The sequence below is a fragment of the Chelonia mydas genome, chromosome 3 (genome assembly GCF_015237465.2).
Source record: "Chelonia mydas isolate rCheMyd1 chromosome 3, rCheMyd1.pri.v2, whole genome shotgun sequence".
In the NCBI taxonomy this organism is placed as follows: Eukaryota; Metazoa; Chordata; order Testudines; family Cheloniidae; genus Chelonia; species Chelonia mydas.
The window spans coordinates 119,556,571-119,575,517 of NC_057851.1; the positions used below are offsets into that span (position 1 = coordinate 119,556,571).

General features: G+C 38.1%; 1 protein-coding gene and 1 long non-coding RNA gene across 7 annotated transcripts in view; one reads left to right on the plus strand and one right to left on the minus strand.

Annotated features, from left to right (window-relative positions):
* Nucleotides 1-18,947, plus strand: part of PACRG (parkin coregulated) — a 471,461-nt gene that overhangs the window by 408,074 nt on the left and 44,440 nt on the right. The window contains exon 6 of one of the 5 annotated variants that reach the window (XM_043544308.1): nucleotides 9,386-9,432. The exons of the other annotated variants lie outside the window; for them this stretch is intronic. Within the exon in view, the coding sequence (XP_043400243.1) occupies nucleotides 9,386-9,417 (32 nt within the window). The 3' untranslated portion in view covers nucleotides 9,418-9,432. The remainder of the gene's footprint in view (nucleotides 1-9,385; nucleotides 9,433-18,947) is intronic. 5 annotated transcript variants of the gene reach the window in all.
* Nucleotides 166-18,090, minus strand: LOC122465307. 2 transcript variants are annotated; one of them, XR_006290051.1, is made up of 6 exons: nucleotides 17,972-18,090; nucleotides 8,177-8,371; nucleotides 5,470-5,530; nucleotides 4,649-4,793; nucleotides 4,312-4,538; nucleotides 446-2,865 (listed from the first exon to the last, which is right to left on the minus strand). It is a non-coding gene; the product is annotated as an uncharacterized LOC122465307 (long non-coding RNA). The 2 variants fall into 2 exon arrangements; XR_006290050.1 differs by having other exon boundaries at nucleotides 166-4,538.

Genomic DNA, 18,947 nt, shown 5'->3' on the forward strand with positions numbered 1-18,947 from the left:
AAGGGAAATAACATTACAGATAATCACAGGGTGGAGTATGTGAGTCAAAGAGGTAGATAAGTTCTAAGTTGAACCCCAAAATGAAGTCTCCTAGCTCCACACTGAATCCTAAATGTAAGGCCCATGTAAATCTCCAAGTAACGTGTTTAAAATGAATACCTTGTGGGGAGGAAAATACTACTCATTATTGATATATGCTTTTGGAGATTAAGGAGCCCAAAAGTGCTAGGAAATTGTCATTTTATTCATAGGCCAGTGAATGAATGTAGAAGTAGCTATAGAACAAGAACCAGTTCACAGTTTGGGACCAGAGAAGCTTTGTTCCCCAATTAAGCTAAGATTATTAGTCTTGTCAGAACTATAAATGATGTTGTGATGCAGCCAATACAGATTCCTTTACATCAGGAACAAAGGTGAAGGGATTTCATCAATGTAACTCACCTATAACATTCATCATTTTTATTTTGAAATAAAGCAGTAAATAGAGTTGACAATTATTTCAGATAGTAACATACAGGAAATTAGATCATGACTTTTAACAAAGAGTAATATTAAAACTTTCTATTCCATATGGATGTCACCAAAAGGAACTGTGATTTCAACCAAAGCTGCTAGGCTTTGAATGACATATGGAGTAGCCTTTTTTTTTAATACAAATACTTATAGCAGTGCTATTCTTGCCTTCCACATTTTTCCTGCCATCATGATTTTAAGCTTGAACATAGTTTGAGGGTCAACATGAATTTCAGATATACTATTTGTGCTTGGGTTAGCAATCTAATTTGAATCTCATAAAATTAGCAGATTTAAATCTACTATTCATTGAAGACCCATCTACATTACAATATATATTTTTGATTTGCATGCTAATTCTGCGATTGATGTTTAGTTTAAAGTATAGTTTTTCACATCCACTTGGAAGTGAATTTAGCCTTTTATACATGGTGCAGATTAGAAAAGGGTTGATTTCCTGATTCTATTGTTATAGCATATTTTAAGAGACGAAAAATACTTGAGATGAAAATTGAAGTAAAAAGTTGTTAATGTTATTTTATGTAACTATTAATATATTACATAAATGGATGTTATACCAAGTATGCAAAAGCAACATAATAAATCTTAATTGTATATTATTTAGTGTCCCCTTGGACAATAAAATGTGCTTTAAATCAGAGACTACTTTCACTGTAGCTGTCGGAGTAAAAGCTGAGCAAAAGGTATCTATACTGGAATATTCCTTATAATTCAGTAAACCTGTTTATTTTTGTGAGGAATAAAATTTCAAATAATCTGGGGAAGATACAGTTTGGGATGTTTATTTTGTTAATAAAATATCTATTTCAAGCAGTGCAAATTAGCAGTCTGAATAGATGTGTTATATTGCAACATACTTAGAGCTAGAGAGAGAAATTTTGCCTTTCCAATTGCCTTTCCAATTTAAAAAAGTAAGTTGCTTCATGAGGATGGTTTAGATTACCTGGAAGCAGTCCACATTAATTGATATGATAGGTTATTTTCCCTTCCTCTTTGGCTCTTTGCGAAAAAGAGGACTGGAAGGGCTTTGCGCAGCTAGGAATAGAAGCACTAGTCTCACATAATCCATATACAAACACTTCTCAAATTTATTTACTAAATAAGGTAATGGGGAAGGTATTGTGCAAATTCCTCTGATAACCTTTCCTGCTGACAAAGACTTTGGTGAGGTTAGTGAAGTAAGCCAATTATGAACTATTGTTAGTATTTGACAGAAAAGGTGATGAGTGTTTCAACTCAGAGTTTTCAGTAGAATTTGGAGAAATGAATTGCAGTGACTTTAAATAAAATTAATGCTGTGTTTTTAATTTAGTAATAGATAAGTAACTTTATTGGCAACTGGCAGATCAGTGCTACACCTTAATTATTGGTAAGTTTGTAAATTGCAATTCTGTTAGAGTAAAATGGTCTCATTCAGTTACACATTTTTATTTTATATTTCATTCACATATGGTTTTTGCATCAGTGAATGCAAAGAACAGTGTATGCTACACCAAGAACAATTAGTAAGACTGGCAAATTATTATATAAATAATGCATCCTCATTTCATCACAGAAGAAATATATAATGCATATTCTAATGGAATAAGATATCTTTAGAGTTTTTTATAATTCCTTTTTATTTACTATTTTCATACTACACTAAACAAACATATCAACATGGCTGATTTCTGCAGAAGCACAGCACACTAGCAACAAACTTCAGTGGTAACAAAGGAAATGCTGTGGGGGTGAAAGCATTCCAAAAGCACCAAATTGTCAGTGCTCCCAAAAATATGAATATGTAGAAAAAAGAATAAAGTAGATACACAGATACAAACCCAAATAATAACTCAGCATCTAAACACCACACAGCTGCTTCAATTTAACTGCAGTAGTGGCATTCAGGTTAAACAATGGAATACAAAAGTCCATCTATGCTTCTGAGAAGCAGCAGGGGGACGTGCTGCCCTAAACTTATCAGTAGCCCATCTCTTTGAGAAATGACTATAAAATGTTACATTTATGCAAAAAGGGAATTCTAATAAATCTATTAAAATATCAAACACATCTTTCTACCAATTTAAACATACCATATATTAAAGAAGGGAGAAGTCTTGCTGGCAATGGCGCAACCCAGTTTTAACAAGAATTTAGTCATCAGAAGTCTCTACCACTGGTCTCCTGATCAGATCTCTCTTATTTTAATAAGGCAAACAATTAGCAGTCTGAATTCAGAAAATATACCATTTCTTCTTGTGGGTAACGGAGTTTTGCTGGGAACAGTTAATACCTTGTCCTCTGTTCCTTCATCCATGAAGTGTTTGATTTCCCTAAATTCTTTCCCCTAGACTTGTCATGGAGTTCATATAAGAAAAGAAGATAATCTCATTCTCTTCATAGAAGAGTTCTTTTTATATTCTTGGCAACCTTTAATACTCATTCACACTCCCTGACATCAGTCAATGTGACAATGAAGATTCTCACCATTCTCCTTTACCACCTGATCCCCTCATAGCACAAACTGAGGGTAATAATTTCTCCACAGAACATAGTTCTTCTTTAATATTTAGGGTGTGTGTATGATTTTCAGAATGAGTTTTCCATAAAAATTACTGGATCAGGATATTTATCCACCAGGATCCCAATTACCCTTATATGCTGGGATCCCATTAACCCTTACATTTTAACAATTAGCAATTTAACATGCCTCTCCTACCACACACAAAATACTTTTAATCACTGATTTAGCTGAGCAGCTTCCACTGAATAAGTTGAACAATGTGCATAGAACTGGAAGGAACCTCGAGAGGTTATCTAGTCCAGTCCCCTGCACTCATGGAAGGACTGAGTATTCTCTAGACCATCCCTGATAGGTGTTTGTCTAACCTGCTCTTACTGTCCAATGATAGAGATTCCACAACTTCCCTAGGCAATTTGTTCCAGTGCTTAACCATCCCGACAGTTAGGAAGTTTTTCCTAATGTCCAACCTAAACCTCTCTTGCTGCAATTTAAACCCATTGCTTTTTGTCCTATCCTCAGAGGTTAAGAAGAACAATTTGTCTCTGCTCCTTGTAACAACCTTTTATGTACTTGAAAACTGTTTTCATGTCCTCTCTCAGTCTTCTCTTCTCCAGTCTAAACAAACCCAGTTTTTTCAATCTTCCCTCACAGGACATGTTTTCTAGACCTTTAATAATTGTTGCTCTTCTCTGGACTTTCTCCAGTTTGTCCACATATTTCCTGAAATGTGGTGCCCAGAACTGGACACAATACTCCAGCTGAGGCCTAATCAGCACGGAGTAGAGTGGAAGAATTACTTCTCGTGTCTTGCTTACAACACTCCTGCTAATACATCCCAGACTGATGTTTGCTTTTTTTACAACAGTGTTACAATGTTGACTCATTTAGTTTGTGGTCCACTATGACCCCCAGATCCCTTTCCGCAGTACTCCTTCCTAGGCAGTCATTTCCCATTTTGTATGTGTGCAACTAATTGTTCCTTCCTAAGTGGAGTACTTCGCATTTGTCCTTATTGAATTTTATCCTGTTTACTTCAGATCATTTCTCCAGGTCATTATGAATTATAATCCTGTCCTCCAAAGCACTTTGCAACCCCTCCCAGCTTGGTATCGTCCGCAAACTTTATAAATTTACTCTATGCCATTATCTAACTTGTTCGCTGTTATCTGCAGTCGCTCCTAGTCTCTGCTAATCCATTCCTTTTAATTGGATATTCTGAATGACATCGCCTCCAACTTCCCCTCTGCCAATGTCAAGGAAGCTTGTAAACACACCTTGCTAAGTAGCAGTTCCTTCATCAGTTTCTTTCTAGAGCTATCTTTATCCACAGTTGACATCTGTGTGAGCACAGCCAGAGAAGGAGTCAAAGATGGCTTCTGGGGAACTGGGATTGAGGTTGAAGGTCTCACATTAAAAAAGTCATTTATTTCTGGTTTAGTTTTGCTCTTAGGCATTATTCACAGCTCTTCTCTCTCTTCAAACAAAAGGAACAGTGGCCCCACTAAAGAAAATCCAAAGTTATTGAATGTGCTAGACTTAGTAAATATTAACTTTGGCTCTCAGAGCCCATCTACAGCATGTTTTTCAACAAAATCAGGCTCCCCCTCTTACCTCCACCCTCTGTTTCCCTTTTTTCTTCATTTACCTCTCCCCTCACAATGTGTTCCTGCTAATGACAGCCTCTTCATCACATGTAGCTTCGTGGTTTTCAGTTTGATTTCAACTCTTCTCCTACAGTCAGTTCCGCCTGTGATAACTAGTAGTGAGAATGCAACCAATAACAATAAAATATTAATTGCTAATAATGTACAAAATATTGACCAAACATGTGATCTAAGGCTAGGCACATAAAGTCCCAAAATGTACATTAAAGTATCTGTGTATTAGCAGGAAAAATGCTCTGAAATAGGTCTCCACAAATTACATATACAGATCTTGATTTACATTACAGGGAATTTTCTGGGAATACCAGAATATCAGTTTTATATCTGTCATGTCAAGGAGGTTTACATTCTCAGAATTTCAATCCAAGGCAAACCTTTCTATGTTAAGTCTCTACCTAACTACATTTTTCATCCAACATGGTTTCAGACTATTTGTACTCATGTAACTTAAAACCAAATTTGATTTTCTTAAAGTTTAGATTTGCCAAAGGATTAGTCCTTAGTGTATTCTTAAAAGATGTTGGAATTGTGGACGACAAAGGGCCAAATTTCAGTTTAGAGTAAAAAGGCATTCACATTGACTTCAAAGGAAATTGTTCCCTCTCCCTTGGGACTAAATTTGACCCCAAAAATTTAAGCTACTAATATAGTTAACACTGAAAAGTGAGCATAGCTTATGCAACTCTGATATTTTATTATGATTTGGCTTTATTTTTATGGTTCTTATAATAAAAAATGGGCTAGAGACATCAAACAAATAAATGCAACCTTTACTGTTCTTCACTGTATAAAGTCCTCAGTTTGCTCACTGTATAAAGACCTCCGTTTGCTAATAAAAAAGGATATAAAAACACATAAGTGTTAGGAGGACAATTAACCAAAGGCCAATTAAACACAGAAAAGTGCAAATAAAGCAATTTAGTCAGAGTGTCACAGTGTACAGCAAAATATTCACATTGACCTCAATAGACAAGCCTGTCCTAATAGCATAATCTAATTTCTTAGTAAATTATAATCAGTCTCTCTCTCTCTCTGTCTCTTGTCTAATGTGTGAGAGAGAGAGAAATTAAAGCACTCAGGTGTACTTGCTGGTATGATGGTACCACTACACTTCCATGTCAGCCAGCCATGATACTTGCAATCATTACTAGCATCACAGTGGCTGGCCCTTGTGTTCCAAAAGCACTAATTTCACAGCCAGATGACTGAGAATTTCTGTACTACTGTGACGTGAATGTTTTCCTTAAGACCACAGTTTTAACACTAAATACATGGTTAATTTTACACACATGGGTAGCCTCATTGAAGTCAGGATGCAGGCCTAAATCCATGTACAATTTAAGCAGAAAACATTACTATTTTATCTCCTCCTCCCCCGAATATGAGACTTCTGTTTTAAAAGACATTATTTTACATCTCTGACCTAGAGTTATTACTCTACAAGTATTGTCCCTGACTTCTGAAATAACCATATCTTTTACCACAATGGAAGTCAGAGAATTGATCAAAATCTGACAGAGTAATAATCCTTGTTTAACCAGAGAGTTATCTGAGATATTTCTGCTAGAATGTTTTTGTCATGTTTGAAGAGGAAAGGGGGCTTTGTTGTTGTTGTTCTTAATCTAAAATAGATTCTAATAGCAAAGAGACTTTCACAGAGATCTTCCCCTTTAACCCCAGCAGCAAAGCCCAGTACAGTCAAATTACAGTTTGTGCGGTTATTTTCAAGAATTTCAATCTTATGGTGTAACCTTGTATTACAGTATCTCTTATCAGAGTGCTAGAAAGAGCGTTTAAAACTATTAACCTCTGTTTGAATTCTCTGGGCACTGTCACTTACAGTTTTAATATCACCTTAAAGTACTACAATTTTTCCTTCTAAACTGGCTAACAGAGTCAATCTTTTACTCTACTTCTTCCTCCAGTAATCTTATAGGGTCAAATGCTTGTTCTTGTACATAGCCTGGGTATTCAGGTTGTGCACAGGGGAGATCTGGATGAATCCAGAAGGAATTTCCAAACCAATTTTGTAGACCTAATAGATTTAGAAAAGCATCTAACTTGAATTTTGAACCTTTTTAGGGTTACACAAAGCTAATCTTTATTTATGCACTGATTGAGAAGCGCAGTTCTAAAGAATGCATACATGGAATGTATTTTTAATCAGGATTTTATAAAACATTGCATTCAACAAACTAAAGGTAGACAAGAATTGAAGATGATTATCTTGTATAGATGTATTCACCAATGTTAAGTATATTGTTTGATAATTAAATATATTATTTCTCTCCATCCAAGTGGCGTCAACAGGGTTTTGCTCAATATCAGAACAACAACTTAAGGGAGTGGTTTGGTTGTTCCTTTCAGAGTGCACGTCTGCCTTTTGAGATAATTTCACTACTATATTAGGAATTTCCTCTGAGAAAGGAAATATTCTCTTTTTTCCTGGAGAGAAAAGCAAATTCTATAGTTCAGACAGAAGCTCTTTGAAAAGACTGGACAAGTTATCTTAGCAGTAACCCCTTCTAAGAGCAGGCGTGAAGATCATATCTTGAGAATCAATTTTAAAAGAGTATTTTCTGAACATAGACTCAAATCCTGCAAGTAGTTATGCACATGCTTACCTTAAAAACAAAAAGAACTACTAACCTGACTACGGTTAAGCATGTACATAAGTGTTTGAAGGAATGGGGCCATGTGATGGAGTGTATAAACCCTACACTGCCAGGGAAGGGGCTTGGGAGACTGGGTGCTAAAATAGCCCTGCCCCTCCGGTGCTATCAATCATGCACGGTAGAGAGGAGGGCTATAAAAGGAGGAAGCTGCAGTACACAAGGGGAGAAGTCTTCAGAAGGGATTGACTAGAGTAGCTCTTGGAATGGCAGGAGGAACCCTCATGCAAGAAACTGCCCAGCTCTATAAGGAGTCTGGCAATCCTCAGGGGTAAGGCTTGTAGGGAGAGTCTGACCTGGCTACCTAGCCATAAAGACTCCAGCAAAGCTGCTACCCAGGCACCCCTGAAATAAACTAGTGCCTCAGGCTTTTTGTTGCCTTGTTATTGATCCCAGGAGGGGCTCAGTTTGTGTTGACCTAAACTTTTGCTTTTCCCCCACCCAGAGGTAAAGTAAACAGGCCCCCAAGGGTGGGGTCACTACCAGGAAAGAGGCTGTGACCTGTACTAGGCCAACCCTGTGATGGAAACTGGGCATGGCGAGGGCCCCCAACCCAACTAGGGAGGTGCATCAAAGATACTCTTTAATGTAATGTAGTCTGAGATCGCTAATAATTATTGCATAACTACAATCCATAAACGCAATTTCTCTAAATGGAAATAGAGAAAAAAATTTGAGAACATTTTATTGTATTTTAAGACATTGCTTTCAGTGATATGACAAAATCTTCACAAGATTAGAACTTCTGTTTTTTCCCCAGTTTTTGTATTATCTTAGCAAAAAGAGATTATGATAGTCCTGACCTGATGCAGGCAGGGTACTCATGATATTTTGTTGATGAAGCCGATACTGTGGGTGGTGTTTGGCAGATGCAGTTGGTGTTTCAAGTCCAATTAAAGTTGTCTTCAAACAGTTTCATTCCATCATCATTTACCATTCATAACGAATTAGTTCATTCAGTAGCTATAGTTTCCTTAGGTGCATTGATGTGGACACAGCTACAAAACAAGGACAGACACATGCATGGAATTAAGCAGCAGGCCGCAACTTTTATTAAACTTTTAGCACAAGGGAGGGGCACTGCCTTCCCATCACCCATACTCTCGTCTACCAGGCATTTAATTGGTTCCAGTGCAGGGGTTTGAGGCTCTGTATGATATGACTCATAACTTGGAGGCAGGATTACAGAGCTTCTTACCATATAACCCATAAAGTGATGTGGGCTCTCCTCAGCTCTCTCTGAGTCCTAGCATCCTCCCGCCTCGGAGGAGGGACAAAGGGTGCAGCAGGGTGGGGACCTTGGCCCGCAGAGGCCACAAGGTCTCACCCTACCACATGAGCTCAAGGCCCATCCCAAAAATCCCAAATCTTTTGCCTCTGGGAACCATTCATTTTATTCTCTTAACTGCACTGGCAACCAGCTGTGAATTGTGACGAGTAAGCAACACCACCCCAGTACCTCAGCTAGGTACCATGCACATTCCTAGTTTACCAACTGTGGCTTGCAGGTGCTGCGAGAAAGGCAAAAAACTCCCCGGTCCTCTGCTAATTTGGTCCATGGGAGAAAAAATTCCTTCCTGACCGCCCTAAACAGGCAATCATCTAGACCCACAGCATCTGTCAAACCGGGTTCCCATTCCTAGTTCGGGTGGGCAGGGCGGGCTGCTGGAACGGAGCCAAAAGAGCTCTCCACATGGCCTCTGCGCGGGGCTAAATCCTAGGAGCTGAGGAATGCTGGCCAATCAGCAACCCTCTCTCCCAGCTGGCCAGTGGGTGCCAGAGACTCCCATGGGAGAAACTACCTATTGTCATTGGCAACTGCCTCCTTCCCTAACTACTGGGTGTCCCCCCATCTCCATCAATATCCCCCACCTGTTGATGCGAGTGGGTAGGATTTGTCTACTATGCTGCTGGAGTTTCTCTTTGAGACTATCCTTTAAAGGTTTCCTTTGTCCACTTTGGGTTGCTTTTCTATCTACTCACTTTGATGTGTGCTTCTTATACATTTGTAGGACATGACCTAGGTGAATCTTCCTGGGGTTAGTTCACTCCAGTACAGGTAATTCTGGTTATTTTATCTTACCACTTTAAACTGATGAGTAACAAAAAATGTGTTGCATATGGAAACTAACATTTTGATGTTTTATGGATAGCAAGCCCATGTCTCTGTGCCATTCCTTAGGGTGGAAAACACAACTGCATTTTAGTTAGATTTTTGAGCACAGTTGAATAATGTTTCCTTCACATAGCTGTATAGATGACCAAATGGAGAACTGGTTTCCTGTGTATATGTCATGCCCCCATACTTGGGAATGTAAGTAGTGAGGACCCTTATAAAACACATTTTGGTCCCCACATTTAGCTCTTGTACCATTAATCCTAACATTTAATCTAAGAGTGGACCTTATCCTTCAACCTTTATTCACATCAGTAATCCTTAATCACAGGAGTTGTCCCCATTCGTCAATATGATTAAGGACCAATGGATCAGCCCCATTTTTCAGTGCTGGTTGGTACAGACTTGAAATAGTCTGCAATACTACTAATCAAATCAAAGTTTTCCAAGGCATTTGGACCAGCACACAGAGTGCAAATTGCACCTCCTTGCAACCGCAAGGGCCACTATGCTCTAGCGATAACATGAAGAGTCGTCTCTGGTACAGAGCCAGGGCCAGCTCCAGGCACCAGTGAACCAAGCAGGTGCCTGGGGCGGCAAAGGTAAAGGGGCGGCAGGATGTCGGGCTCTGGGGCGGTAATCTGCCCTCAGCAGCGGCGGGAATTCGGCAGCCGCTCCATCAGCGAGTTATATTGTTACTGTTACCCTCCCACAAAAGTTCCTGAGGGACAGCAGCTACAGTTTCTATCAGGCCCTTCAGCAAAGGCTGCACTGGGAATGTGCTAAAATAGTGCATCTCCTGGCTACTATGGCCACACCCCCTCCCAGACCAGAAGTACTCATCTGGGGCTGTACTGGCACCTTACAGGCTTCCCAATGGATGGGACCCAGTATATATTGGTTTATGCAGACAACCTAGAAAGCAATAATGATTAAAACGAACTGGGGTGATAGTGGGCAATAAATGAGTTTGCAGTGTGATATACAAAACAGCCAATGCAGATTTAGGCTACATATGCCAAGCACATCATAAGGCAATGAAGTAAAGTTGTTAACCTATGGTTATGGTATAGCTGTACTTGAACATTGTATTCAGTTCTGGGCATTACATTACCAGAAAGATATTGACAAATATCAGGCAGTTCAGAGAAGAGCAACAAAAAATATATTGACAGGTTTCAGAGTAGCAGCCATGTTAGTCTGTATTCGCAAAAAGAAAAGGAGTAGTTGTGGCACCTTAGAGACTAACCAATTTATTTGAGCATAAGCTTTCATGAGCTACAGCTCACTTCATCGGATGCATATATATTATGCTGGAGGACGGACTTCTGAAGAAAGGCTAAAAGAGCTAATAGCTTTGCTAAGGCAGGACATAAGTTTATGAATATTTTGAATGCTTTAAGCAAAGAGAAATTATGTAGAATGCTACCAGGGGACTATAACTATGAGTAATGGGATGAAACTAAGAAAAGGAAATTTTAGGCTAAATATAAGGTAAAACATTTCTTGAGATTATGATGTATCAAACTGCGGAATTATCTCCCAAGGGAAGAGATAGGAGTCTCATTACTTAGGACTTTTAAAACTAGGCAATATGAACAGTGGAAAATGTACCATAGGGAACAGTTATGTCTCAGCAGAGAGATAGATTTGGTAATCTAAAAGGTCTTTCTCCATCTCCAGTTTGTATTATTCTGTTTTTATGTAAACAGAAAGATGCCTAGGTCGATCACCAAAAGAGAAAATCTTCACTTTCATCAACCTGATATGATTTGTTTTAATCTCTACTGATATGAAATTAAGTCAACATCAGCCATGCCTTAGCCAACCTCAGGAGAAAGCTTAGGCTGAGATTTATGGCTTTTGTTTATGTTACCAATAAATCCCTATGAAGGGGGTAAATTTGAAGCATATGTAGTGCATGAGCACTTTGTGTGGAGCAGAGTGGAATTATATCAAGCCCAGTGGACTCAGGATGTACCCAGACGCGAGCGCCAGAGTGCTTAGTCAAAACTGACTTACTGCACACAAAAGGACTGCATCTCTATGCAAGTCCTGGAACCTGACCCCTCTGACAAGCACATTTTCTCCTGGGGCTTTTCCTCATCTAAAGGACTCATCCAGGAAGTGATACATATATCATCTGGGAGGAGGTGTTGGCTGCATTAGAGTTGTTTATTTTTATTATTGGAGCAAAAAGAGGAAATATAACATGACATGTTGATTATGACTACTTATGCAAGAAGAAACAATAGGGCATGTCAGTCCAAATAAATGAGTGTAACTTATTTTATTGTTATGATTACTGTATTTATTCCCGGAAAAGATACTGCTAGGAAAAGAGTTAAAGTGCCATAAATTAAACTAGTGTAAGGTCACAAAATCTCCATGTAATAACCTACTGTCTCATGAAAATGTAGTCCCTATAGAAATCATAGCATAAAATTGATGATACTATTTAAATGAACATCAGGGCTGTATGTTTTGCCCCCTCTCTAAGCCAATTAACAAAGAAATGCTAGTTGGGTCCAGCAACAACTGTCCTCTTTGACATGAAGGAGGGGGCGGGGAATACTTGATGTATATGCAGGTGTTACTTATTTCTGTTTGAAGACAAATGCACTTTATATGCAGTTAGAATTCCTGCCGGCCTGTAAGTGATCAGCAGGAGGAAGAAAATACCATAGATGCTTTAAAGAACAGCTGTGGAAGACCGTGTTTCCATATCTTTTATGTAAGATCTTGATAAAATTCCCCAAGTGGTTGACGGTATAAAGATAAATTCCATTAGCATTATAGGCTTGCACCAGGCATTTGTTTTTATCCTACTCTGGCATTTAATTGAACTCCATCCAACTTAACACAACTACAGTTTTCATTTGATCTTCTTTAGAGAAGTTATCTATTCAGCTGCCAAAGCCTGTCATTACCATAACACTGGAGACCCTCACAGATTAGTAAAGGGTTCCTTATCCCACAAGTTTTGACATTTCTCAGTCTATTAGAGACTCTGTCTGGATCCTGAGTGGTGCTGATCTCTTGGAATCCCATAGACATTGGTGGAAGCTGATGCTTTGGGGGTTCATCCAAACCAGTAAGGGGTTGCTTTGTAATCCTGGGTGCTTCTGTGCTTTGCAGCTTTGGCTCAGAGCTCTGACACCAGCAGCCAGTTTACAGCACAGTGACCTCACCCTGGCTTCCACCACCCTGGTTACTCCTTGCAGGGTGACACCAACAGCCCCTCCAGTCCCAAGTCTCCCCAAAACCATCTCCTCTGCTGTGCTCAGCCTGTCTCACTGTATCACTTAGAAAATTGTATTGAGTTTGCTGGTCCTTTAAAGAGACAGTACATGGCACCAACCTGTTAGTTCAGATGAAGATTTTACTGTTCACTTTGGAACACTACACTGAGATGTTGTATAATAAGACAAGATTAAATTTATTAACAAAGAACAGATATTTAAGTGATACCAAGTAGAAGGAATTGAGATAGAAATTGTTGCAAACAAAAATAGGTTTTAGTCTTTTTTTCAGACTAATTTTCTCACCAGGATCCAACACAGAACTCAAAGCACTTGGTTCTTTTATCTCTTCAGGTAAAAGATGCCAAAATGGCTCTCTTCTTCTGCTAATATCCTCAACATTTATCTTTGTTTTCCAAGTCAGGAAGCCCTCCTAGGGTCTTAGCTTGCTGTGTCCGCCAGGGAGCTGATACCATGTTAATTTTTGCAGTCTCCTTCCCATATTGTGATAGAGTGGCTATTTCCCTCCTCTCACTAGTTTGATGACTTTGTTTACTTTTTATGTAAATGTACTTTCATTGTGTCTTTGTTCAGTTTACATTGAAGACACATTCAAGCAGGCAGGACCACATTCCTTTGTCTAGGGTGAAATGACTTAAATCCTACCCGCCAAACACATTTAAGAATATATTTCCAGCCTATATTTAAAACTTTTCACATATCACCTGCACATATACCATGCAATAATATCAATGACCAGCATGTTACCAGTTTGCATATGATTCCTTAGTTATGTGATACCTTTTAGATACAGGTTAAGAGAAAATCAAGCCAGAAGAAATACGGTGATATGAGTCCATGCTTCTTTTGCTTTCAGTTGTCTGAGAGCTGTTATTTTCATCTTTAACTATCATACTGTGCATCAGTCTTGAAATGTTAGCCTTTCATTGCCTATCTCCACCCACCTATTTAGATGGTAAGCTGTTTAGCGCAGGGACCATCATTTGTTCTATGTTTGTACAGTACCTAGCACAGTAAGGTCTTGGTCCTGGACTAGGGCTCTTAGGTACAACAGTAATACAAATAAGTATTAATTATTTCTTATACCATGTTGAAACATCAGCCCTTTATGAAGAAGAGTGCAGAAAATAATCTAAACTACTATATCAAGCCAAGGATTCAAATTTTTTTGGAAAGTAGTGTTATTTTATTTCTCAGTCTCTCAACTATTTCTTCATAGGCGGCACACCATGAAACTCATGAAATTCATTAATCTATTATACCATTTGGATCCGTTCTTATTTCCATTTTCATGGGATGTACCACAAGTTTATCCCATGGAAAGTATAGATTTCCTCAAACCTCTAAAGGGCAAAAAAGGAAAGTGTAGGTCCACTGCTTAGCAGGAAGGAGAGCTAATAACTGACAATACCAAGAAGGCTGAAGTGTTTAATGCCTGTTTTGCTTCAGTCTTCACTAAAAATTTTAATTTTGACGAGGTGCTTAACAGAACAACAACAAGGGGGAAGAAACACAAGACAGAAAGGGTAAAGAACAGGCAGAATATGTTAGAGAATATTTAGAATAAACTAGAATATATCGATAAGATAGATGTATTCAAGTCATCAAGGCCTGCCAAATTCACCCTAGGGTACTTAAAGAACTAGCTGAAGCAACCTCAGAACCGTTAGCAATTATCTTTGAGAAATCATGGAGGATGGGTGATGTCCCAGAGGACTGGGAAAGGGCAAACAGTTTCTTTCTATAAAAAGGGAACAAATAGAACTCGGGGAATTATAGACCGGTCAACTTAACTTCAATACCTTCAAAACATGCTGGAGCAAATTATCACACAATAAATTTGTAAGAACCTAGAGGATAGTAGGGTGATAAGTAATAGCCAGCATAGATTTGTCAAGAACAAACCATGTCAAACCAACTTAATTTCCTTCTTTGACTGGATAACTGATTTAGTGGATAGGAAAGAAGCAGTAGATGTGATGTATCTTGATTTTAATAAGGCTTTTGACATAGTCAAGCACAATATTCTCATAAGCAAATGAGAGAAATGTGGTCTAGATGAAATTACTATAAGGTGGGTGCACAACTAGTTGAAAAACTGTACTCAGAATAGTTATCTATGGTTTACAGTCAAAATGGGAGGACGTTGTAGCGAAGTCGATGACTCACCAGCACAGCGCCTCCTGCTGGTCATTTTGGGAATTAGCTCTCCAGCATAAGGAGTGCCCTCTGCAGGCTGGTGCCGCACCTGCCACTGGCCCCTGTGTCCCTCCCAGACCCTGATGCCCCTTTATCTTGGGGTGCTGCCCCCTGGCAATGTCCCCACACTCTGGGTCTCCCTTCCCAGTTCCACTCTTCTCAACACTGGTGAGGCCTTAGCTAGAGTACTGTGCCTAGTTTTGGGCACCACACTTTAAGAAAGATGTGAACAAATTGGAGAGAGTCCAGAGGAGAGCAACAAAAATGATAAAAGGTTTAGAAAACCTGACCTATGAGGAAAGATTTAAAAAACTGGGCTTGTTTAGTATTGAGAAAAGTAGATTGAGTGGGAACTGAAAACAGTTTTCAAATGCATTGCGGACTGTTGTAAACGGCTGTGATCAATTGTTCTCCATATCCACTGGAGGTAGGACAAGAAGTAATCAGCATAGTTTGCAGCAAGGGAGATTTAGGTTAGATATAAGGAAAAACTTTCTAACTATAAGGATAGTTTAGCATGGGATTAGGCTTCCAAAGGAGGCTGTGGGATCCCCATCATTAGAGGTTTTTAAGCTCTGTTTAGACAAACACCTGTCAGGGCTAGCTAGTCTAGGTTTACTTGGTCTAGCTTCAGTGGGGGGGATGGACTAGATGACCTCTCAAGGTCCCTTCCAGGCCTACATTTCTATGGTTCTATTAAATCCTACCATACTTTCCTACTCTGAAACATTTTCTTTCCTGAAAGCCTCCTTTGCATCATCGCCACCACCTTTAATTGAATCTAAAATCACTATCTTGCAACTGCACTATACAGACACAACCATGCAGAGATAACCCCAAGAATGCAGTTGTGGAATTGGAGCCAAAAATACCAAAATAAATATTTTAAGCTGTATTTTTATATGTCCACACTTTGCATGCTTTTGGGGTACACAGTGAGATTATTTGATGGTTTACCTCAACCTTGTTCGGAGGAAATGCAGAAAAGATGACTTAGAATTAATGTATACAATACATTTTGCATTGCTTTTGTGCTAACATTTTAAGCATGTGTTCTAATCAGGAACCTTTTTATATCCCACCTAAATTTCATTTCCTCAGTGATGGATATAAATATAAAAGATGGTGTTGAACCAGTAGAAATCATAGGTTTCAGAGTAGCAGCCGTGTTAGTCTGTATTCGCAAAAAGAAAAGGAGTACTTGTGGCACCTTAGAGACTAACCAATTGGTTAGTCTCTAAGGTGCCACAAGTACTCCTCTTCTTTTTAGTAGAAATCATATCACTTTAATTTAAATTTATGACCTATACTCATCAGGGAAAAGTAAGTACAGTATCCAGCTGGACCATGTAGATTTATTGTACTACTCCAATAGCACTCTATGTCAAAAATAAAGTAGGCCACTACTTGAAGGAATCCTGAGGGAATGTAGTTCAATTTATATTAAAAAATACCTGTCTGCTCGTTGGAATTGTTTGTAATGCAATATACCATATCCCACTAACCTCTGCACATTCCTAACACCAATAATTTTAGAATTCCAAATACACAATAAATGGGATAATTTGGAAGCATTTCCACCTTTGGACCAAAATTTGTGGGCTCATGTTTCATAGTAGAATCTGGGCATACACAATAGAGGTTAACATTTCTATTGGCTGTACTATCCTGCAGATGACATAATGAACTAATGTCTCAATTTGCCTGTTCCTGATGAGTTGTTCAGGTAAATGATAAAGATCTAATGAATTAAAGTAAAGACTAATGGCTAACAGATGTACAGACACTATCCACTCTGTTAATTAATGCCTGTATATATATTATGTGGAACTAGTTCAAATTACTGTATGTGGAAAGTTTACATATTGGAATTGTGTTGAGAGTGTCAGTGTACAGCTCAATGAAAGCATTTCAGATATATTATGAAAAGTGCTTTCAAATAGCTAATAAAGTACAAAAACTGTGGCATTTATTCATGACCTACAAGTCCTAATTAACTTTCCTCCATTATGAAATTTCTCTTCTCCTCAAAGACTAAGTAAGTGAAGGCAGCATTTTTACGATCACATGCAAAAATGTAAGATTATATCTAATTTTCCAATGGCATATTTAAAAAAAGTACAAATACATAAAATTAATATTGCTGATAATATGTTCTTCAGTCTGTAGAGACTCATTTAACAAAGTAACTTCAGAAAAATTTAATATGGATAAACTATGGCATATTTAAAAGTCTTGATAGTTTACTGAATTGCCATTTAATACTAAGTTTCTTCAAGCTGCAAGAGAAAGAAAATTATTTTTTCTATTGCTTCTCAAAACCAGATGATGTCTCCAAATACTGCAGAAATTGTTTCTTTTTGTGTTCAAATGAGTTCAGACCTAAACTAATGGAACTCAGTCATGAATCATAAATAGTGATTGAAATGATCATTGTTTTGCTGATAGTTCAGTCAAAACCCAATTTTCTCTTTCATGTAAATACTATGCATACTTGACGAAGAGTCTTTATTTTTCATAGCAAGGAAATGTTTGTTTGAATAAATTAACTGAATGAGAATGTCCTTTGGGTTCTGACCTGTGTTTAACATTTTCTAGTAGCAAAGTGAAACACTGCAGATGATCCCTTCGACAAATGATTCTGTACTTTGTCCATGTAGCTACGAATAATGTTCACATTATTAGAGACAAACTTCATATTTTTCCCCTAATTCAGGAAATGAGAGCATACTGGTAGCAAAAAAACCAGGGATCCTGCCCAAAAAAATCCCTTTGATATAAATCAAAAGTGCTTGCCCTTATACCTATGCAGTAGTCAGAGTTTATAGAATTGGTAATGGAGCCCAATACAAATCTGATGCAAACTGTGATTTAATCATCAGAATATATGTCCTCGTTTTAAGAAACTTCATGAAGAATATCTGCAACAGCATTTAGTGAAATAGATTATCACCTCTAGCAACCAAAACTAGCACACAAAATCAGATTATTTTATCATGAATAAAATATACTTATCTTACAAAGGGTTCTTGTACCCCTACCCCTGCTTGTTTCGTGGTTTTGATGTCTGTCTATGTCCTTGTATGTTTGCAACTCAATTATTCAGTTCTCACCATAAAGAGAGATGTATCTGCACAGTACCATTCATGAGTGTCTTGCAAACAAAACCAAAATGTTTTGCTGTTTTTGAATAGTGTCCTTGCTTCATTTTGCAAGTCAGTTTTTGAATAAAGACCAACTATTTAAGCAACTTTCTAGTGGTTTTCATTAAGCAAAATATTATTATATATTATACTTTAATTTCCACACTGACATTTGTCGGTCTTGGATAGAGCTGATTTACTGCAAACTTCCATATACTGTAGATGAATTTAAACAATAATCTGTGCTTGAATGCAGGTTGTGTTTCGGTAATGTTGGGACTGTGGGAAATAAAAGATTTAAAACAGTGCACTTTTTGGACTTTTAACAATCTGCTTCAGTGTCACTTTATAAAAGATTGATAGTCCTTGTCTGATATCTGGTAAGAATTGGGTTAAATTCCTGATTTATGTAGGAAGGAACTCCTGCAGCCATTGCCAGGGAACAACTACTTGGGGCTTGGGCTGCCTGCAGTCAAGTAATTAGTCTAACTGAATAGCAGAAGTTCTAGTAGGAGATTACTAATTAATTTAATTGACATCCTAAACCAGTTTAACACAGGGGAGGAGGAATATAAACCAACAACAGGGAAAGAGCTGATGGTAGAAAATAACAAAGAGTTAGATAAATGAGTTCCCTATATGGTTTGTGTGCTTTAAATCTACTTCTCTGAGAAAAGCCTATGATTGAATTTATGGCTGTCTGGCCTTCTGTCTCTCTGCCTAAGAAACAATTGTTGTTTTCAAAATTTTGATGTGATGTTGTCTAAAGCCTCCATGTATTCTATTTAAACGTGGGATAAACCATTCCTTGCTTTGGAACTTGAATTAATTGTGAGTTCCCTTTCCTCTGCAA